At 36.7% G+C, this 19,891-nt stretch overlaps 4 protein-coding genes across 7 annotated transcripts; 3 read left to right on the plus strand and 1 right to left on the minus strand.

The window, feature by feature from the left end:
* The first annotated feature begins 225 nt into the window (after positions 1-225).
* On the plus strand, positions 226-1,712 carry LOC110749101 (UPF0481 protein At3g47200-like). The gene has a single exon (XM_021949121.2). The coding sequence runs from the start codon at positions 334-336 to the stop codon at positions 1,606-1,608; it is 1,275 nt and encodes a 424-aa protein (XP_021804813.1). The 5' UTR covers positions 226-333; the 3' UTR covers positions 1,609-1,712.
* Positions 1,713-8,032: 6,320 nt separating this feature from the next.
* Positions 8,033-10,977, plus strand: LOC110749118 (UPF0481 protein At3g47200). Of its 3 annotated transcripts, XR_015825850.1 has the most exons (4): positions 8,033-8,366; positions 8,654-9,994; positions 10,277-10,512; positions 10,667-10,977. XR_015825850.1 is itself a non-coding variant. In XM_088244832.1 (3 exons), the coding sequence occupies exons 2-3, from the start codon at positions 8,683-8,685 to the stop codon at positions 10,402-10,404; spliced, it is 1,440 nt and encodes a 479-aa protein (XP_088100958.1). In that variant the 5' UTR covers positions 8,033-8,366; positions 8,654-8,682; the 3' UTR covers positions 10,405-10,580. The 3 variants fall into 3 exon arrangements, 2 of the variants coding, with proteins under 2 accessions (XP_088100958.1, XP_088100959.1); XM_088244832.1 differs by lacking the exon at positions 10,667-10,977 and having other exon boundaries at positions 10,277-10,580; XM_088244833.1 differs by lacking the exons at positions 10,277-10,512; positions 10,667-10,977 and having other exon boundaries at positions 8,654-10,205.
* A 373-nt stretch (positions 10,978-11,350) lies between these two features.
* On the plus strand, positions 11,351-14,011 carry LOC110749157 (uncharacterized). Of its 2 annotated transcripts, XM_021949189.2 has the most exons (8): positions 11,351-11,508; positions 11,638-11,681; positions 11,774-11,892; positions 12,119-12,201; positions 12,392-12,513; positions 12,842-13,006; positions 13,355-13,448; positions 13,571-14,011. In XM_021949189.2, the coding sequence occupies exons 2-8, from the start codon at positions 11,657-11,659 to the stop codon at positions 13,770-13,772; spliced, it is 810 nt and encodes a 269-aa protein (XP_021804881.1). In that variant the 5' UTR covers positions 11,351-11,508; positions 11,638-11,656; the 3' UTR covers positions 13,773-14,011. The 2 variants fall into 2 exon arrangements, with proteins under 2 accessions (XP_021804881.1, XP_021804880.1); XM_021949188.2 differs by having other exon boundaries at positions 11,368-11,681.
* Positions 14,012-14,129: 118 nt separating this feature from the next.
* LOC110749156 (CRS1 / YhbY (CRM) domain-containing protein) lies at positions 14,130-18,443 on the minus strand. The gene is made up of 9 exons (XM_021949186.2): positions 17,286-18,443; positions 16,559-17,039; positions 16,343-16,473; positions 15,757-16,107; positions 15,484-15,640; positions 15,117-15,409; positions 14,969-15,028; positions 14,786-14,878; positions 14,130-14,672 (listed from the first exon to the last, which is right to left on the minus strand). Exons 1-9 carry the CDS (start codon positions 18,426-18,428, stop codon positions 14,586-14,588), a joined length of 2,796 nt encoding a protein of 931 aa, XP_021804878.1. The 5' UTR covers positions 18,429-18,443; the 3' UTR covers positions 14,130-14,585.
* Positions 18,444-19,891: the final 1,448 nt, after the last annotated feature.

Here is a 19,891-nt window from a genome sequence, read left to right on the forward strand (position 1 = left end):
ATCAATCTCATCTTCGAATTTTCGGTGAAACGGGATAATTAGATCTCAATTTCACCCTGCAGGATTGCAAGAATAGCAGTTGTTCAATGGACATTTGGTTGTAACAATTTCCATTTAGAGGTTCAATGGACATTTTTTGTTAATATATATTCATTAATTGCTCCAATGTTTGTATGACATTTGGTTGTAACAATTTCCATTTTCCTCTGTCAAAACCAGATTTTAGCTAACTAGGAGCTAGAAAGGAGTTCATGATGATAGAGAACAACGTTAATGACCTATACACGGTGCTAATTAGTCATCAGAACTGAGATGTGATTGCGGAAAAAAAATATGAGGCGAACCTTGAGTGAAAGCAGACATTATGTAGAATTAATAGCATCGTCGATTCGAGGAAAGCTTAACCAGCAGCCTCCGTTGCCAGCTTGTAGTTGCATCTTTAGAATCCCTCATGTGCTACGCAGGCATAACGAAAAAGCTTTTCTTCCGAATTTAGTTTCAATAGGGCCATTTCACCATGGACAGAGGAACCTGCAAGTCATGGAAGAGATTAAGCTATGGTATATGCATTGCCTCCTTGACCGAAAACCAACTTCAGAGACGAGGCTGGAGTACCTTATTGAGCTCATTATAAGTATAGAACAACAGTGTCGAGATTGCTACAGTGAAAAAATTGATATGAGCAGTGAAAAATTTGTAGAAATGATGGTGGTTGATGGTTGCTTTATTATAGAACTTTTCCGCAAGTATGCAAGAGTGGTGCCTAGTAACAAGGATGATCCAGTGTTCTACACGTTATGGATGCACACTGCGCTTACAAACGACTTGTTTCTACTCGAAAACCAGCTTCCTTGGAGAGTTCTTGAGTGTTTGTTCCACAACACAAGGGAAAACAATGATAAACCAGCAACCTATTCTCTGTTCCAGCTTGCTCTCAACTTCTTTAGGCACTCCACCTTCTCACAGTCTTCACATCTCAATGAAGAAGTGGAAAACAAACATTTACTTGGCATCATAAGAAACTCTTTGCTTGGCTCGTATACGCAATTACAGTTAACTTTCAAAAGTTACTGGGAACCAATTCCATCTGTGTCAGAGCTTCTACAAGCTGGAGTTCAGTTTAAGCTTCGAAACACTGGTGACAACATGCTCGACATAACCTTCGAGAATGGAGTGATGGAAATTCCGCCAGTAAACATTCGAGAGAACGGAGAGTCCCTCTTCAGAAACCTCATCGCATATGAGCAGTGCAACCCAAGCATCTCCATTTCTAACATTACCTCTTATGCTGTGGTGTTGGACAACCTTATTAAGTCTAGCAAAGATGTACACCTTCTCATTCAGAGAGGAATTATAACTACGGTCTTGAGCAAGGAGGACATAGCTCGTTTCTTCACTAGGCTTTACAATGACACCATTCCGGGCTACTTCTCTTATGCAGAACTCACCAAGAATGTGAATGCGTATTATAAAGATCGCTGGCACCGATGGCAGACGATTCTGAGACGCGATTATTTCAACAATCCATGGTCAATCTTGTCATTTGCTGCTGCACTCATGATCCTAGGTTTGACATTCATTCAGACCATATATACCATTCTGACTTAATACTAGGCTACCAGTATGCAATTGTGTTTTGGCCAATGTCTTTGTAAATTTACTTAATACACTGTCATGTCTTGTCTCTGTGAATTTTTAGCTAATGCTGTGAAAGCTGTTCGTGTATGTTGTATGTTCAATATGAAACCAAGGCTGTAATTACTTACATGTATATAAATATTTATGTATAGCTATAGCAATTGAGAATTTGCAGAGCGGTTTACGTTTGTGGAAAACTTGTTATATATACTTGATTCAGAAACCTCTAATTACTTGCACTAAGTTTGTGGAAATATCTTCATCTACTTACAATACAACCCTCATCTTAGCATGGTGAATTCTGACAGGTACGTAAACAGGGTCGTTCCTGAGATTTTGAGGGACCTGTGCGAAACTTAAATTGGGCACTCACATAATCTAATACGAAAATAATATAAATAAAAATTTGCCATAACTTAATGTCATAAACAATTTTTTTATAACTAAAAGTCACCATCAATAAACATGTAATGACAATCAGAAATCAAATTCATAAAAATTTAAATGTTTCCATTTGATAAAGTTAAATATTAGTATGTTTGGTACAAAAATAAGCTCCTTGTGCCCTATAAGGTCCCTTACTGCCTCCAACAAGCAATTTGTGTTTAATAGGAAAAAAAATTGGCAATCACAAATTAAAGAGTAGTTGCACACAAATGTCATTAACAAATTAGATTATATTGCATTAAACACAAAAGCGATTGACAAAGTTTTTTTTTACTTGGAGGAGAAATTTTATATATATGTTTTTTTGTTTAAAGAACGACAGGGGAGGAGTGGAAAGAGTTTGGGGGATATGAATTGCTTATGGTGGTTAGCTTCGATGTTTCCCTTGTTTTTTTAAGGTGTTTCTGTAGTTTTCTGTTAACTTGTTATAATAAAAAAATAATATATAAAAAGGCGAATAGTTTGACTTCAATGAGAGGCGAATTTGCGCACCTTTATTAAGTGGAGGTGCACTGGAAAGCCAATTCCACTACAAACAATTTTTGTGGAAATATTTAGCAGGCTATAATATATATACACTTCTTATAATATTAATATATATAAATAATATATAAAGAATTTTTTTTCGGGGGCCTTCAAGAATCAGGGGCGTAAATAATCATTTTTTGTCTTAATAGAATCCTCATCTGAAGTTATCATGGTGAAATATTAATCTAGAAAATTCGACACCGACTTGGCTTATTCTTTGCTTTTATTACAGCCACTAATCTTTAGGCGACATTGCCTCTTTCCACCAAGTTACTTATATTCATGATTCTTGTAGACTTTTATCACAAAATGAGCATTAGTATTTTCAACATTGGATGCTTAGAACGCTAGCTATAAGAGGGGCCGAGGATCCCTCCTTCCCTTGAGTTTCTTCCAAGCAAAAAAAAAAAAAAAGAGAGAGTCTGCAATTGAAGAGCCACGCACACCCCAGGTAACAAACATTTTCCTCTTTTACCTTTGTCAATTACCTGTTATAATATATATATGTATAATACTATAATGTGTGAATCAGTGGTGTGTAAGGCCTCGATCTCCCTATGGACAACAGGTAATTGACAAACATAAGAATGTTTTTACTGGTCGCTACTAACGGATACTAAAAATATGAAATTTATCTCTAAAAAGAGTTGTGTGAAACAAGTGTTACATGCATGATGCATGCATGCATTAAGCAGATTACATTTTATTATATTTTCTGCTAAGCAGATTAGATTTAGAGGTATTCTATCTTAATATATTGTTCCAATATTTGTACTTTTATTGACATATTTAGTTTTTTTTTTTCTCATTTGAATACAAGCGATTGATAAGCTATAGTCTAACTACAAAGGGAAAAAAATTTCTCTCACACACACACACACTACTAAGGTGCCATGGAGGTTCGAACTTGAAACCATTAGTCTGCAAGTTAAGGCCTTTTTCCACTAGGCATTGGCGACATATTTGGTTTAAAGAATAAGATTAATTATTGTTTCCCTCTTGTAACATACACTCAATCTCACTTTACCCTTGAAATTGAAATTTTCTCACTTAACCCTACACGAAGTCATTACCTATCTCAATTTGTCTTCCACCGTCAAGTCTGTTAAAAAAATTGTCAAAATTGATAATGTGGCATGAAAGGGGTCCAGTATTTTGTTAAAAAGTCTGCCAAGTACGTACCAGGGGCGGCCCTGGGGTGGTGCAAGTGGCGCCCCCGCATAGGGCACCTGATTCTTGAGGGCCCCCGAAAAAAAATTCTCTATATATTAATATTATAAAAAGTGTATATATATTATAGCCTGCTAAATATTTGCACAAAACTGTTTGTAGTAGTTTCTCATTGAAGCCAAACTATTCGCCTTTTTATATATTATTTTTTATTATAACAAGTTAACAACAAACTACAGAAACACCCTCAAAAAAGTATTCGCCTTTTTATATATTATTTTATATATATTTTTTTATTATTATAACAAGTTAACAGCAAACTACAGAAACACCTTCAAAAAAGTATTCGCCTTTTTATATATTATTTTTTTATTATAACAAGTTAACAGCAAACTACAGAAACACCTTCAAAAAACAAGGGAAACATCGAAGCTAACCACCATAAGCAATATATATCCCCCAAACACTTTCTACTCCTCCCCTTTCGTTCTTTAACCAAAAAAAATATATAAAAAATTTCTCCTCCAAGAAAAAAAACCTTTGTCAATATGTTGCTTTTGTGTTTAATGCAATATAATCTAATTTGTTAATGACATTTGTGTGCAACTACTCTTTAATTTGTGATTGCCAATTTTTTTTTTCCTATTAAACACAAATTGCTTGTTGGAGGCAGCAAGGCTCTGCTACAGTAATGGCTGTAGCTTTAAACCACAGTAGTCTTCTTCGCAAATAAAGAGCAAATATGTTCAATATTGAGAGAAGCCATGAGAGAGATGGAATAGAAGCTTAAGGATTCCATGGGTGTTTTGGCGTTGTTGGGCTTTTCCAGGTTAGTGTTTTGGTTATAATAGGAGAGAAAAAGAGAGGGGAAAAAAAGAGAGGGTATTTTGGCATTTTTAAAAATTAAATATGGGTATTTTTGGTATTTTAAAAGTTTCATTAAAGGGAGCCAAGTGCTTCCCGTGTTTTTGTTCTGCAGCGCTTTTAAGAAGAAGCACCTCTCAAGTGCTTCTTCCAAAACCACTCCAAGTGCTTTTGGATCTCACCCAAAGCGCTTTTGCAATTTTTGCCAAACACCATTTTTAAAAGACAAAAGCGCTTTCACCCATTTAGAAGCGCTTTTTGTTGCTCCAAAAGCACTCCCAAACGAGCCCTTAATACACTGTCATGTCTTGTCTGTGTGAATTTTGAACTCATGCTGCGAAAGCTGTTTGTATATGTTGTATGTTCAATTTGAAACCAAGGCTGTAATAGCTTACATGTATATAAATTTATATAGCAATTGAGAATTTGCAGAGCGGTTTAAGTTTGTGGAAAACTTGTTCATACTTGATTCAGAAACCTCTAAATACTTGCACTAAAACCACAACTTGTGGAAATATCTACATTAAACCAGAACCATTTGATGGGGAAGGTTATTATACATCTTCATCTTAGCATGGTGAATTCTGACAGGCATTGCCTTATGATCTGAGTACAATATGATCCCCTTTTGGGTCAACTCAGAACGCTAATTCATTGTCAATTTCTGCCCTATGAATGACCAAATTTAGTGACATGATCATGTATTAACAAGGAGTTGAAATATTTTTATCTATTCGCAAATTGAAAACAAGGCAACGGACCGGCATGGACTCCAATATATATATATTTATTTAAATATAAAATTTAACACTGATATTGTCTTCAACTTAATAACTTATGTTCCAATGGATGCGTTCCAATAAACTTCCGACTCTTATACAACTTGTTAGGTAGCGGACAAGCATCCCAACCACCGATTGTAAGATCAAGTAATGACCCTTCAAGTTGGTTATAAGAGAGAGAAAGATATGCCAGAGAGCTCATGTGTTCAAAAACATCAGGAATTGAACCGGCTAGAAGGTTCCAAGAGAGGTCAAGATCAACAAGGCTGGTATGCATGTAGTTGAAGCTCGGTGTAAGCTAAAACAGAGCAAAATGTTCTCATACAAGACAAAACCATAAAAGCATAGTAAAATATCACATGTCAAAATTAATGTAAAATTAATGTTGTGGAATTCACATAAGAACATCGCATTTTCATTTTCATTTTTTTTTTTGTGTTTCTGCATAGAAACTTCATTGAATTGGGAAATTAATTTGTTTTCTTTGTTTCATTTCATAAAAACATTTTATGAAAATGATTTCTAAATACATTACTGGACGAGCACCATATTTCGATAATTTCTATTCTTATATTGGAGAAATTTTTTGAGAGTGTGCTAAATTGAACCCAACTTTTTCAATGATGCATTAATGGCAGCAAATTCTTGACAAATGAGTTTCAAATTATTATTTTGAGAGTGTGCTATATAGTACCTACTCGAATTTTGCCCCAAAATTTCTTATTTTTCTTCCCCCACAACTATTGACTTAGACTTGAGATGGTGATTTGCCTTCCAACATGCACCAAACTATTTAAGAATGACTTGATTGGTATTTAAGAATGCAAGTCTTGACTCTACTTCACTTGACTTGAGATGGTGATTCTACTTCATCTCAAGTCAATTTTGTGCATAAATAATTTGTGAGAATAAACTTATACAAAAAACATTATCAAACCACTTCACTTATCTAGTGGGTAAGGTTAATTTAATGTAACATTTATAGCCTCTACCACTTTTTTTCAATTGACAATATTGTTTACCAAACATAGAGCTGCTTTACTTTACAGCTAATTATTTTCAAAGCACAGCAGAAGCAACTTTTTTTAAAAGTGACAGCAATCCCAAACTAGGCCTAAGTATCGTCAATACTGCATTGTAATTGAAAATTCCATTATTAAGGAAAAAATGCCCCATTAACCAAAACTTTCCGTGGTGACTTATATATTTCTTAAGCAAACTTTACATGATGACATAATTTTCATGGCTCTGTTTCATAACTTTTTTCCTTCTTACCCAATTGCTAGTGTAAGTATTAGCTTGACTTTGAAAACTTGGACTGTTTAAATCCACAAAAAGCACATCTTTGATAATTCGGGTTTCTTAAAGACATGTGTGTCTTTGTCAAACTTTTACCAAAAGCAGATTTTTCAGAAGTGAATTATCTTTATGAGTGAACGATATGATTGAGAGTATGGGATATTGCAAAAGATGAGCATGTGTTAATTTTGGCATTTCCTTTCAACTTGAGATGGGATTCTTTCCTTTCAAATCCTTCTCCATCATCCTTGTAATGTGTTCGAGATATTCACATTCAGGCAGGAGACCAAATAGACCCATATACTTATACACAGGCCCGCCCCTGAGCCAGGGCAGGAAGTGCGATAGCCCTAGGCCCTGGCTCAAGGCCCCAAATTACCTTTTTTTTGGGTCATTGTCAGGTCATGTTCAACGGTTATATAAATAAAATAAAAGACATATTGACATAAAGTAACGCCAGCGGTGTTGGTTAGGCCTGGTTTTTAATTCAAGTCCTTACCAAGTTCGAATCCCAGCATTGTATTTCATTCCTTTTGCTTTTTTTTTTTTTGTCTTCAATTATACAAGTTCAATGCTTTTTTTTTTTTTTTTTGTGGGGTCTTCCATTGTTTCCTATAGAGAGATGTATATAAAATAAGCAGGTTCTTTTTAGTACTCCAATGCTTTTATATACATCTCTCATTTTATAATATTATGTAGAGATATATATAAAAAACCACATAGATACATCTCAAAATCTCAGCGTCTTGAAAATTTCAGCGCCGGCCCTACTTATACAAGACAGATGACATAAAAAGACCACGAATCATCTACCCCTACTAGACATTGAAAGTTAGACACTAATTTCCACGATGCAATTAAGTGGGTGTGAATTGACTTGACTTAAGTAATTGAATAAATTTGGGAATTCTCGATTATTTTGGATCATGCTATATTGATTGACTTAATAGATGAAAGCAAGATGCATGCTGAAGAGTATCCAAATCAAATAATCACTTTTCTTTTTTATTTATTTCTTGGGTATGAATAGGGAGTTGATTGCGTTGGGGACTAATGGATGAGATGACTCATGGAAATTTTGTATTGGAAGAATGGATGTGTGATAAGTAGACAAGGTTTTGATTGGGTTAATCAAAATTAAGAAAGAATCCTGGAGGGCGCTATCATAGGTTTGGATGCGTTCCAGTAAACTTCCGACTCTTATTATATGCAACTTGCTAGGTAACGGACAAGCATCCCAACCACTAATTGTTGACCCAACACAATAATTGTAATTTAACCTTGTACCAGATGAAGTAGTCGGTGAGACAAACATAAAATACCAAGGAGATAGACAATGTTTCCATTGATTTACATATATTAAGTGATTTAACTAAATATACTCTGCTTTCAAATGTTTGTTGAACAGCTGGTCATATGATGTATAATCGTATTTAAAGACTTCGACTAGTCCTAGTAAACGGGAATGCATATTGCAATTCAATTCATTTTCACATTGTTGCAGACTTGCAGTGAGGATGCCTAGAAGAAGAAATCGCTATAAGAAGAGGGCCGACGAATCCCTCGTTCCTCAAGTTTCTTCCAAGCAAAAGAGAGAGAGCCTGCAATTGGAGAGCTGCATCAAATTCAATCCTCCTGGTAAGTGTCTCCTACAAACCCTGCACAAATTTTACAACGCAGTGGTGACATAAGCATGATTTTACTGGTAACGTATATACTATAAACATGAAATTTATCTCTAGATAACAATCCCTCAGAGTTGTGTGAAACAAGTGTTACATGCATGCATAAAGCAGACTAGATTTTATTTTCGATATTTTCTGCTAAGCAGATTAGATTTAGAGGTATTCCATCTAAAAATTTTGTTGCAATATTTGTACTTTTATTGGTTGTAACAATATCCATTTCTCTTCTATTAAAAACAGATTAACTGATAGGAGTTAAAGAGTTCAAGATGGCGGACAACAATGTCAGTGACCACACCGTGATGCAAATTAAGGATGAGGACAAAGATGATGTGATTGCAGAAAATGATGGGAATATGGCAACCTTGACTAAAGATAGAAATGATGTGGAATTAATAGTATCCTCGATTCGAAGAAAGCTTCACCAGAATCCTCCATCAACATCTAGAAGTTGCATATTTAGAATCCCTAATGTGTTGCGCAGGCATAACGAAAAAGCTTTTGTTCCAAATTTGGTTTCAATAGGGCCATTTCAACAGGGAAAAAAGAACCTGAAAGTGATGCAAGAGATTAAGCTGTGGTATTTGCATTGCCTCCTTGATCGAAAGCCAACTTCAGAGACCAGTTTGGAGTACTTGGTAGAAGCCATTAAAAGTATGGAGCAAGACTGTCGTGATTGTTATGGCGAAAAAATTCATATGAGTAGTGAAAATTTTGTGGAAATGATGGTGGTTGATGGTTGCTTTATCGTGGAGCTCTTCCGCAAGCAAGCAAAAGAGGTGCCCATAAACGATGATGATCCTGTGTTTAATACGTCATGGATGCGGTCGGCACTTACAAAAGACTTGTTTCTACTTGAAAACCAGCTTCCTTGGAAAGTCGTTGACTGTTTATTCCACCACACAAAGGAAAAAGATAAACCAGAATCCGAAGCTCTACTCCTGCTTGCTCTGAAATTCTTTGAGGTGTTTGCATTCAACCAGGATCCACATGCCGACAGACCATTGGAAACTAAGCATTTACTTGATGGCATAAGAAACTCTTTACTTGCCTCGTACCCGCAAGCAGAAATTGATAGTTATTGGGAACCGATTCCTTCTGTCACAGAACTTCTACAAGCTGGTGTCGAATTTAAACTTAGAAGTGATACTTGGGACAACATGCTCGACATAACCTTCGAAAATGGAGTTATGGAAATCCCACCAATACAAATTGAAGGAAATGCAGAGTCTCTCTTCAGAAACCTCATCGCCTATGAATCGGGGAATTCAAGCATCCACTGTTGTAACATTACCTCTTACGCTGCCATCTTGGATAACCTTATTAACACTAGCACAGATGCGGACTTTCTCATTCAGAAAGAAATTATACATACACTATTGAGCAAGGAGGACATAGCCTGTCTCTTCAATAGGCTTTATAGTGACACTGTAGTTGACTATTTCTGTTACGTGGAACTCACCAAGAATGTGAATGCATATTATCAGGATCGCTGGCACAGATGGCAAACAATTCTCAGACGTGATTATTTCAGCAATCCATGGTCAATCTTTTCGCTTTCTGCCGCGCTCTTGATCCTAGGTTTTACCTTCTTGCAAACCTTGTATTCCCTTCTAACTTACTACTAGTCAGTTAGGCAAGATTATTTGCACTTTCGTCAATGTCATTGTAATGTTCCTAGACACATGATCATGTCCTGTGTGAATTGGAATTGTTGTTTTAGTCTCTGCTGATTTCATTTGTTGTATGTTCAAAATAAAACCAATGTTGTACTTGTTCGCATTTATATGAAGTTTGTGTAGCTAGCAATGAGAATTCGCAGAAGCCTCTAATTACTTGCACTAAATTCATCTCTGGCTGCAGACTGCAGTTTTACTGCAAAGTATGAAATTCATCATCAGTTTCACCAAAAGTTGTGGAAATCTCTTCATCTACTTATAATGTCAAACCAGACTCATTTGATGTTGAAGCTTTATTATCCAGCAGAATAGATAGCTCCTACGCTACGTCTTCACCTACATGAAAGAATTCTGACGTTTTGATACAACTCGTTAGGCAACGGATGGCAACACCACCAATTGTTAAGCCAAAAGAAATTTGTAATTTAACCTCGTATCATATTATATATTAAGTGATCTGATTAACTTATTATACTCTTCTTGAGACAGCTCTGCTTTCAGTTTTTTAATATCAACTATCGTTTGTTGAACAACTTGAGGCATGTGATTCACATTTTCACATTATTGCTTGCAGTAGCTGATCATGGCGTTCGCAACAATTAACTATTGGCACCAGCATACATAGTGCAAAATTAAAAAATAGAAGGAGCTGATCATTGTTTTTGGACTTCATAAAGGCAGCTCTGCAGCAGGACAAGGCTGCTTCCAAATAGATCCTCCATGCCAATCAGCATAATAAATTTCTGAAGTGTTTTACCCGTTGGCGTGTCGGTTGGGTGGTTCCTTACCTTGATGTAGTTGGATACATATACATAAATTCATATGCTTTGCCATGGTGAATTCTGAGAAAACTGTTCGATGGTTTAACCTTTTCCTTTGCCAAATGTCTTTGCTATCATCTGTTGCATGAAACAATGAACAATTCCGTGATGTAATTGTGAACCATTTGCCTCATGATCTGAGGTGTTATTTTCAAAATTCAGTCATGGTTTCAACTCAAAATGTGAAGCAGTAATTTGGGACTTTCTACCTTAATGAACTCAAAATGCTATAAGTTTATTCTGCATTTAATCACCAAATTTGATGAAGATTAGGCAAGAACATGATTGAATGTAACGAGGAAGATTTTCACATAAAGTTGACTCTCGAATTAAGGTGACCAAGGAAATTGTGGAAAATGTCTTAAATGAGCACACAAAAAACAGGTAGAGTCGACAGTTTTGCAAATACCATAAATATCAGAGATTCAACAGTAAAAAAGATATTGTTGCAGACCAAAACCAGAAAAAACCCAATATTATTTTGTTGGCAAGTAAAAGTGACCGAGTCTGAGTGGTCCGATACTCCAATTCCAAATTCACCCGAGCTCTGTAAATTTGCATTGCAGACCAAACGAGCAGCAAGCAAAGGCTGAAGGTAACTTCCATTGCCTTGAAGATTCATAGTTACTCTGTTTATAGTTTCCATTAATGCTATGCTGCTCTCAAGTTCTTTCACTCCCATAAGCTTCCCTTCACCAAAATTTACTCTTTACCAAAATCGCAGTCCAAAACGAATCTTGAAAATGGCACAATCTGCACACAACCCAGGTAAGAATTTTTATTTTCGTGCCAAGAACATTCAGCAAGGTATCGACTTTCTAAGAAATTTAGTGTTTGCTTTGTGAATTGCATTGTTTCAGTGGGTCATCAACAGAAAATCATTGTACCCAACAAACATGGTGAAAAACTCGTGGGCCTGTTACATGAAACTGGTTCTGTGGAGATTGTAATCTTATGTCATGGTTTTCGATCCACCAAGGTTGGCTTTTGTAACATATGTAGTGTTGACTTTGCTTTTTTTCTTTTTCCCTTCTTTTTAAAGTTCAATTCCAGATTTATTTTTTTGTTTTTTGGTCTGAAATTCCAGCTTGATTAGGATGCTTTAAATTTAAGCTATTTTCTGTATCATTTCATTATGGAAAATTATATGCTCAGTTGGTTTCATTGTGGGAAAAGTTTTACAGCCTATGTCTCTTGATTTCCAGGAAACCACTACTGTTACAAACCTTGCCATTGCATTGGAAAATGAAGGAATTAGTGCCTTCCGTTTCGACTTTGCTGGAAATGGGTAAGGCTGTGGTATTACAGGATTTGAAATTCTTTTAGTTGATGGGTTTTGTGAAGAGTTCAGCTGTGCTTTAGTTGCATAGTCGTGAGTGTGTCACTGTCTCTGTCATGCTGTTCGTAACCGCCATCGTGTTATGGAAGTCTTGGAGTTTGAGATCTAAAAATTACATTGATGGTATTTTGATTGTCAGGGAGAGTGAAGGTAGCTTTCAGTATGGTAACTATCGGAGCGAGGCTGATGACTTGCATGCTGTGATCCAACACTTCTCTGGGGCAAACCGTGCAGCAAGTACAATTCTTGGGCACAGTAAAGGTGCGTTGGATGTTTTGCATATATGTGAGATTTTACTCTAATAAAATAGAGGAAGAAATGCTATTATAAATTATCATTCATGAAACTTTTGAATGAGACTTATTTTAATGTTACTCTCTTATTACATGTGTTAGTCATTGATGAAAGTTTTGAATGAGGCAATATCTGGAACCAAAGTTAACTTTAGGTCAACATGATCTTAGCAGCTTAGCTGTTAGCCAAGTTATTGTTGATAAATCTATAACTGCTGATATTGGGCAAAACCATATTGAAAACAGAGTAGTTTTGTATTTTGCACCAAAATTATTGCTGAAAATTGTTACTACAGGTGGTGATGTGGTGCTTCTGTATGCTTCTAAGTATCATGGCATTCGCACGGTTGTCAATGTTTCTGGACGTTATGATCTCAAGAGAGGTATGGAAGAACGCTTAGGGAAAGACTTTGTGGAAACAATCAAGAAGGAAGGATATCTTGATGTTAAGAATAAGACAGGTAATTTCCTAATTCTTATCATGTGTGGTGAATTACAAAATTCATTTGTGAGTTCATGCTGAACCTGTTTTCTTGAGCATAAATTACAGTGGTTCCACTGTAATTTATGATGAAGGACCAACTTACCTGTTTTCTCCCTTCTTTTTTCTTTGAATTTTAAAGAATTATCTGCAACTAAGAAATTTAGAGATGATATTGATTATTATAGTAGTGAGTTGTGGTCAAATTTTGAATAGATGCCAGAAGATTGGATGCTTTCAGTGACACGCACTCACACACAACACAAAGAAACACACAAAAACAATGTGTAAGGGCCTTTAACACAGTTAAGGGATGCCATGCTTGTAGGAGATGTTAGTTATCGTGTGACCGAGGAAAGTTTGATGGATCGCCTGAGTACTGATATGCATGAAGCATGCCTTCAGATTGACAAAGAATGCCGGTAAGCAAACTTTAGTTAATTTTGTCTTCATTGTTTTATGGTTGATTTTTTATATTTATCTTTCTGGCTTTTTCCTTGAATTTTCTGCATAACCAAGTTTATGGGCAATTCTGTATATACAGGGTCTTGACAGTCCATGGTTCTGCTGATGAGACCATCCCTGTTGAAGATGCATTAGAGTTTTCGAAGATAATACCAAACCACAAATTACATGTTATAGAAGGGGCTGATCATTGTTACACCTCACATCAGGCTGAGTTAGTATCAGTTGTTTTGGACTTCATAAAGGCAGCTCTGCAACAGGACAAGGCTACTTCCAACTGAGTTGTTTCCTGGCATTTACTCAAATAAGATGCATTTGTCGTACAAACCACTTAGATGACGATGATTTATACAAGAACATGATTGAATGTAACGAGGATGATGTTGTCACGAAGTTAACTCCTGAAATAAGGTGGCTAAGGAAGGTGTAGAAATGTCTTATCTACTTGTAATATCAATATGATTAAACCAGACTTTATGTGCAAATGTATTGTTTGATGGAAGCCTATTATCCAGCAGAATACATATCTGCCACAAGTTTGGTAGCTAAGTTGACAGACGTAGGATGATAGTAACATCAAAACTGTAAAATTATTTGCTTCAAAAAAGAGTAACCAGGAAACATCATGGTATGTAAAATTTTGGCACTTATAAAGAGACGAACGTATAATTAATAAATGAAAGTTTAACAAATCATGTATTTACAATAAACTTAATACACATGTACATGCCTTTAAAACTACTAAGATTACTTAGACAATGCTGATCGGAGCTATCTTCTCAGACATCTGCAATCTTCACCCCTGAAGTATCAATCAGCTGCTTGAATTGCTAAACTGGTTTGAAGTTGAACGACTTCCCTAGCTTGCACGTACTGGTCTACAGGGATCATAAATGAAACTTACAGGAGGGGTTTCCGGTTTAACCTAACCAACATTTAGATCTGGCTGTACCCTCCGGTTCATCCCAACTAATGTTTAGATCTCTGCAGATATCTTATAGGAGATTCTGAGTATGAGAAGCCACTGATACCTTCAGCATACATCTCCTTTGCAGATCAATCAACTATGAAGTAACAATCAGTTGTGGAATTAACTAAACAGATCCAACAATCTCATGTTCATTATTGTTATCCTCATTGCCACTATCATAAACTTCAAGATATGCCTCTTCCCCTTCATCCTGGTTCAAGAAAATTTTGAAGCATCTCAGTTCTTGGCAACCTAAAGTGTCACTTTGACATAATAAGAGGCATGTTGTACTAACTCAAAGTGAGATAGTGGGTAATTATTTACCTCTTCGCTGTCATCACTGGGGATAAAAGGATCATCTCCTGTTGAATGCAAGGTTCTTCCATCATCAACCATTGTCCCATTCCCCATTTCCTCCTGAAATTAACAGCAGAAGAATATACATTACTGAAAAGCAAATGAAGTCACCACCACATCAAAATTACTACAAAGCAATGGATATCATACTAGTTCAGATTTCAACAGCCCAACTTTCTCCTGTAAGTCTGAAATATGATGCTTCAATGCCTGCAAAAGATAGGAAATCTATTACAAATGAAATAATAGCCATCATTAATATATAAAAAATGTCAAACACCATTAATTATAATGTCACCTCGCGTCTCTGTAGTTCAACTGACCGAGCCAATGCCTGCCTTCTTGTCAATAAATTCCTAGGCCTTAATGGAAGAGGGCATTGATAGTTCTTTCCACGATAGAGAATAATTGCATAGCCTTTGGTAGTTTTATCTAGAGATACTAGCACCCCACCACTCTCTGCTTCCAAAGAAATCGCGATGTGCTTGACTTGCTCAAAACTTTTTCCTCTCACGATTATCTTCACCAACTCCTTATGCTTCCAATGCAAGTGCATGTTCTCTATGGTACCAGAGTAAACCTCTCGCCTCCCTGAAATAGAAATAACTCAAGCATTTAACTCTCCCCTATGACTTCATTAAATCCAAAGTAGAAGTAGTTCTTACCTAGAAGCAGGAAGGGTTTCATACTGAGACCAATCTTACGGAACAAGAACCTATCCTCATCAGTTAAGGTTTCCAAATCATCTGGGAGATCTGATGGTTCCAAACTTTCCTGCACCCTTGCTAAAGCCTTCTCAGCCTTTCTGAGCTTCCCTTTTGCCTAGGTTCATCCAGGGTTAGAAATATGTAAAAATTTTGATATTCCTAAAAGAGAGTTTTTCTGGCGCACCAGATTTTTGATGTACAACACTTAGACATATTGCATTTTTGACTTACAAGAGCCAGTTTCTTCTCGAGGTGTCTGACTAGAGATGCATGTCTAGCAAAAGTTGAATCTCTTCTCATTTTTTCGACTTTATCAATGGTCAGTTGGTTTCTCCAGTGGGTGGTTGCTGCCATGGTTTCTGCAAGGGTTCCAGCAACCAATTGGCCTTTAGAAGCTTCGGAGTTTGACACAACATAGTCTGAGGCCATTTGTCGTGCTTGTTCTTCCTCATCTTGTTGGAGATCTCTTAATTTTCTCCTCTCTTCTAATACCCCCGTGACAACAGATGGCAAGTAGTCATTACCCCTGTAAAAAACGATGAAATCTTTGTTTCTAGAGAGAAGTGTACCCCCTGTCAATCTCTGCACATATAAAATGCAACACTCATCAGCAATAGAAATGATAAGAAAAATGGGTATTCAGAATCCATAACTCAGAGGGTAGATGGAATTAGAGCAGCTGCTAGAAAAGGAAGTGAGGTCAACAGCCTCCAAAAGCTGGAAACAAAGCATGAAATGTACATTCAAGATGTATGGTTGTGTAACTAAATATGCAATCGTCTTGATATTCAAGAAGTAGATGGACATTATGTCTCACCTTTAGTTCTTCTGCCATCCTTTCATTACATGTGTTCTGTACTCCACGTTTGATGGCTATCTTTGCAATAGCACTCTTCTCCCAAAGCTTCATCATAGCATTAGCCAGACCTTGCAGTTCTCTATTCCTTCCTATGACAATTTATCATACACAAAATATGTGAAGAAAACAAGATTTCGTAATTCAATACAATCATATGCAGTAGGTCTTACATACCTAGAGCAAAGTGTGGAGGTACAGTTCTAGCAAGCCTACGGTATTTTGTCATGTCCTTGTCTCTTAGACAAGGTCTAAACCCATAAGGGAGAAGTCTGAAGGGAGTTTTATATCCAGGAACCACGGAAGGAAGCAAGTCAGCATCCACAGGCAATGGCTCACGGCCTATCCAATCCTTAAACCGTGGACCCAACTCATCTAACAAATGGTTTAGATCATTCAAGGCCATTAGTTCTCGTTGAGATAAATCCTTCAAATACTCTGCGGACTCGAGACTTGGAAAATCTGTAGTCCTAGACACATCTTTCACACCTACATTGTGCATGCTATCACTGGTAGCTTTTTCTGAGTGTTGCAACATATGTGAATTAGTCTGACTCTGTTTGGCATATGTTTGTACACACGGAAGATTATATGTCATTCCCCTGTATAACACTACTGAACTGCCTGATCTCCATATAACCAAACCTCCAGTTTTACTCTGGCAGAGAACAAAAGATAACCCAAATAAGTTGCTAGCGGCCTCAATTCTTGCAAACATCTTAATATACAAAGAGAGAGCATATGCCTAACAAATATCGTAAGTGCATCTCCATTTCAACATAATTTTGACAATTCATGTCAGTTAAGCATCACTTAATCATCGAAATCTCAAAATTGATTGAATAATTCTACACATTGAGAGGAAAGAGATAACAAACAGAGCAAACAATGTACCAACACTAACCTCTAAAATTTCATGGGTCCTTTTCATGTTAAGTGAGAATGGCTCTTCAAACTTCAACTTGACCACTTCATCTATCTTCCACTTCTCATGTATAGTATTCACCAATGCCTGTGTGATACCAGTAACTCCAACTTTTATCCTCTCCAGCATTCTCAGAGAAACATTCCTCAGCCTCCGCAACTCATGATCCGGAAGCATTCGCTCCGCCAATTCCGTGTTGCTCCTCCTTTTCCTTGTCTTATCACCTTCCTCAGAACTCAATTCACTCTCTCTCTTCCAAGGCAACCGAATAGAACCACTGCCAGAATACACAAAATTTTCAACCTTTTCATCATTTTCACCATCCCCAGATAGTGTTTCATCCAAAGAAACGCCATTTAAGCCCTTTGAGATCATTTTCTCCTCTTTTTTCGAAACCCCAATCGAAATTATACCAATTTCCCCAACCCTTTCTCTCTCCAATTTTCTATTACTATCAAATCGTCGCTCAAAGCTTTTCTCTTTTTTAACGGCACCACTTGTAGTATCAATCTCAGAATGCCCAGCAAACCCATCAAGATTTTTGCCTTGTGCACCACTGTGTTGTGAGGTTTCAGGCTCAGAATCAACTTGGGGCGTAATGCGTTTGCTTCCATGAGCCCAAGGAGCATAAACAATACGGTTTGGCAAAGAAAAACTCACTTTCTGATTCACTGGTTCAGCCACACGTACCCCAGAATATTTCTGACCTTCCTCTTGTTTGCTTATTTTAGGCTCAAACACCTCTTCTTCTTCTTCTTCTTCCTCCTCCTCCTCCACCTCCTCTTTTTCTTCTTGTACTAGTTCATTCTGTTTTTGCCAGGGAAATTTGTCTCTCGGGGAATTGACTTTCATTGACCATTTGTCCTGAATTTGCTCGAAGAAGCTTGGCTTGGGCTTCCTCTTCTTCCTTGTGGCCTCAAAAGCTACTTTGATTCTCTGGGGCTGCTCCTGGGTATCAACTTGAACAGTCTTACACGAAACTCTGATCCTGAGAGCTCTGCAACTTTTGAAAGAATGGGTTTGATGGTGTAGAAGAAGAAAGCACCGAGGATGAGGTGCATGGAAACTGCAAGTAGAGGAACAGGTAGTAGATGGGTTCACTGAAAACAGTGGCAGCGCCATTGTAGTGAGAAGTTGAATATCTTAGCCTTCTAAATACCAGACCAGACCGAGGATACCACTTTGGGCTCAAAACCATGGTTGGTGAGTTTTCAAGCAAAAGCCCAGGCTCCATATTTCAAATTGGATTTGTTGATGGGCTAGAATAATTTGGACTGAACTCGAACCTATTTCTGAGCCCATTAAAAATTTTCAACAACATTTAGTATAGGGCTTTTTATTTCCTCTCAACTACTCTAATTTGCGGAAAGAAAACTCGAACTCGAGAGCAAGAGGACGAATACACTACCCCTAACTCACTTTAGGTAGTATAGTTGTTTGGTTTCATTAGTGGAGCCTTTGGTGTTATCATATTTTGATGAGATGGTTTTTTATATTATTTTTAGCGCAGCTGCTGCGAAGCCATCGGGGGCAGTCATCATGTGACTAAAGCCTTATATATATATATATATATATAAATTAATAAAAGCTTTCTTTATTTTTTTTCCTTCACTTTTTGAAGATCATAATAATTTACACAGTGTGAATGTCTGGATCTTGTCTAGCAAAAATCAACGAAGACAGCAGTTGAACACAACACATACGTTGATGGCGGCCCTTTTCATGTCTCCTAGTTGCCTGCAAGCTGCAATTGAGTCGGACATGACCTAGTACAGTGCCAAGTTCTAGAATATAAATTAATATTATGTGCGTGCACTTAGCTCATTCTGAGGCCACCACAAAGTAGAAAAACTACCCCTTAATTTTAGTAAACATGATAATTATGTCGGGTTTTTGTCACTTTGCTACAATGACACATATATATATATATATACAAAGTAAGGTAGCAACTAGTGGCTATTTGAAAATGGGATATCCTAGTTTGTAAATTTTGAAGCTCGAACTCTAAAACTCGTATTCCTTCCCTAAATTACTTCTTTAGATAAAATTTAAGAATGAAATGAAAAAACACAACTCCAATCATGCTCCATATATATCCACCTCTTAAAATATGTGATTATAGATGTTCTTAGATGAAGCATATATGATATCCATTAAAAATAACAACGGTAATTAAACAAATTATTATTTAAGAATCTCAAACTCTCTAAAACCCCACATTTAATTGATTCTAGATAAAGCATTTATGTTGTCCACTGAAAATAACAACTATTGTAAACGAATTATTGTATGTGTCGGTTGTATATATATCGTATGTTGAACTCGTTGAATTAGAATAATTAAATCCACTTATTCTATTATTATATAACCGACCGGGCATCTAACACAGTGTTTTGCTTAACCAAAAGGGAAAAGTTAGAGGCTTTATCCAAGCTTGTCTTACGTGAGAAAGTGCAAATTGGAGGGCACGAGTGCAAGCTGCAAAGGTGAAGGACGGTGTCTTCTTTCCGAAAACGGGAACTTTTATTGGATATTATTTCATGCCTTTATGCTGACAATATCTAATAATATACCCGGCTCATCTG

The sequence above is a fragment of the Prunus avium genome, chromosome 7 (genome assembly GCF_965620075.1).
Source record: "Prunus avium chromosome 7, drPruAviu1.hap1.1, whole genome shotgun sequence".
NCBI lineage: Eukaryota > Viridiplantae > Streptophyta > Magnoliopsida > Rosales > Rosaceae > Prunus > Prunus avium.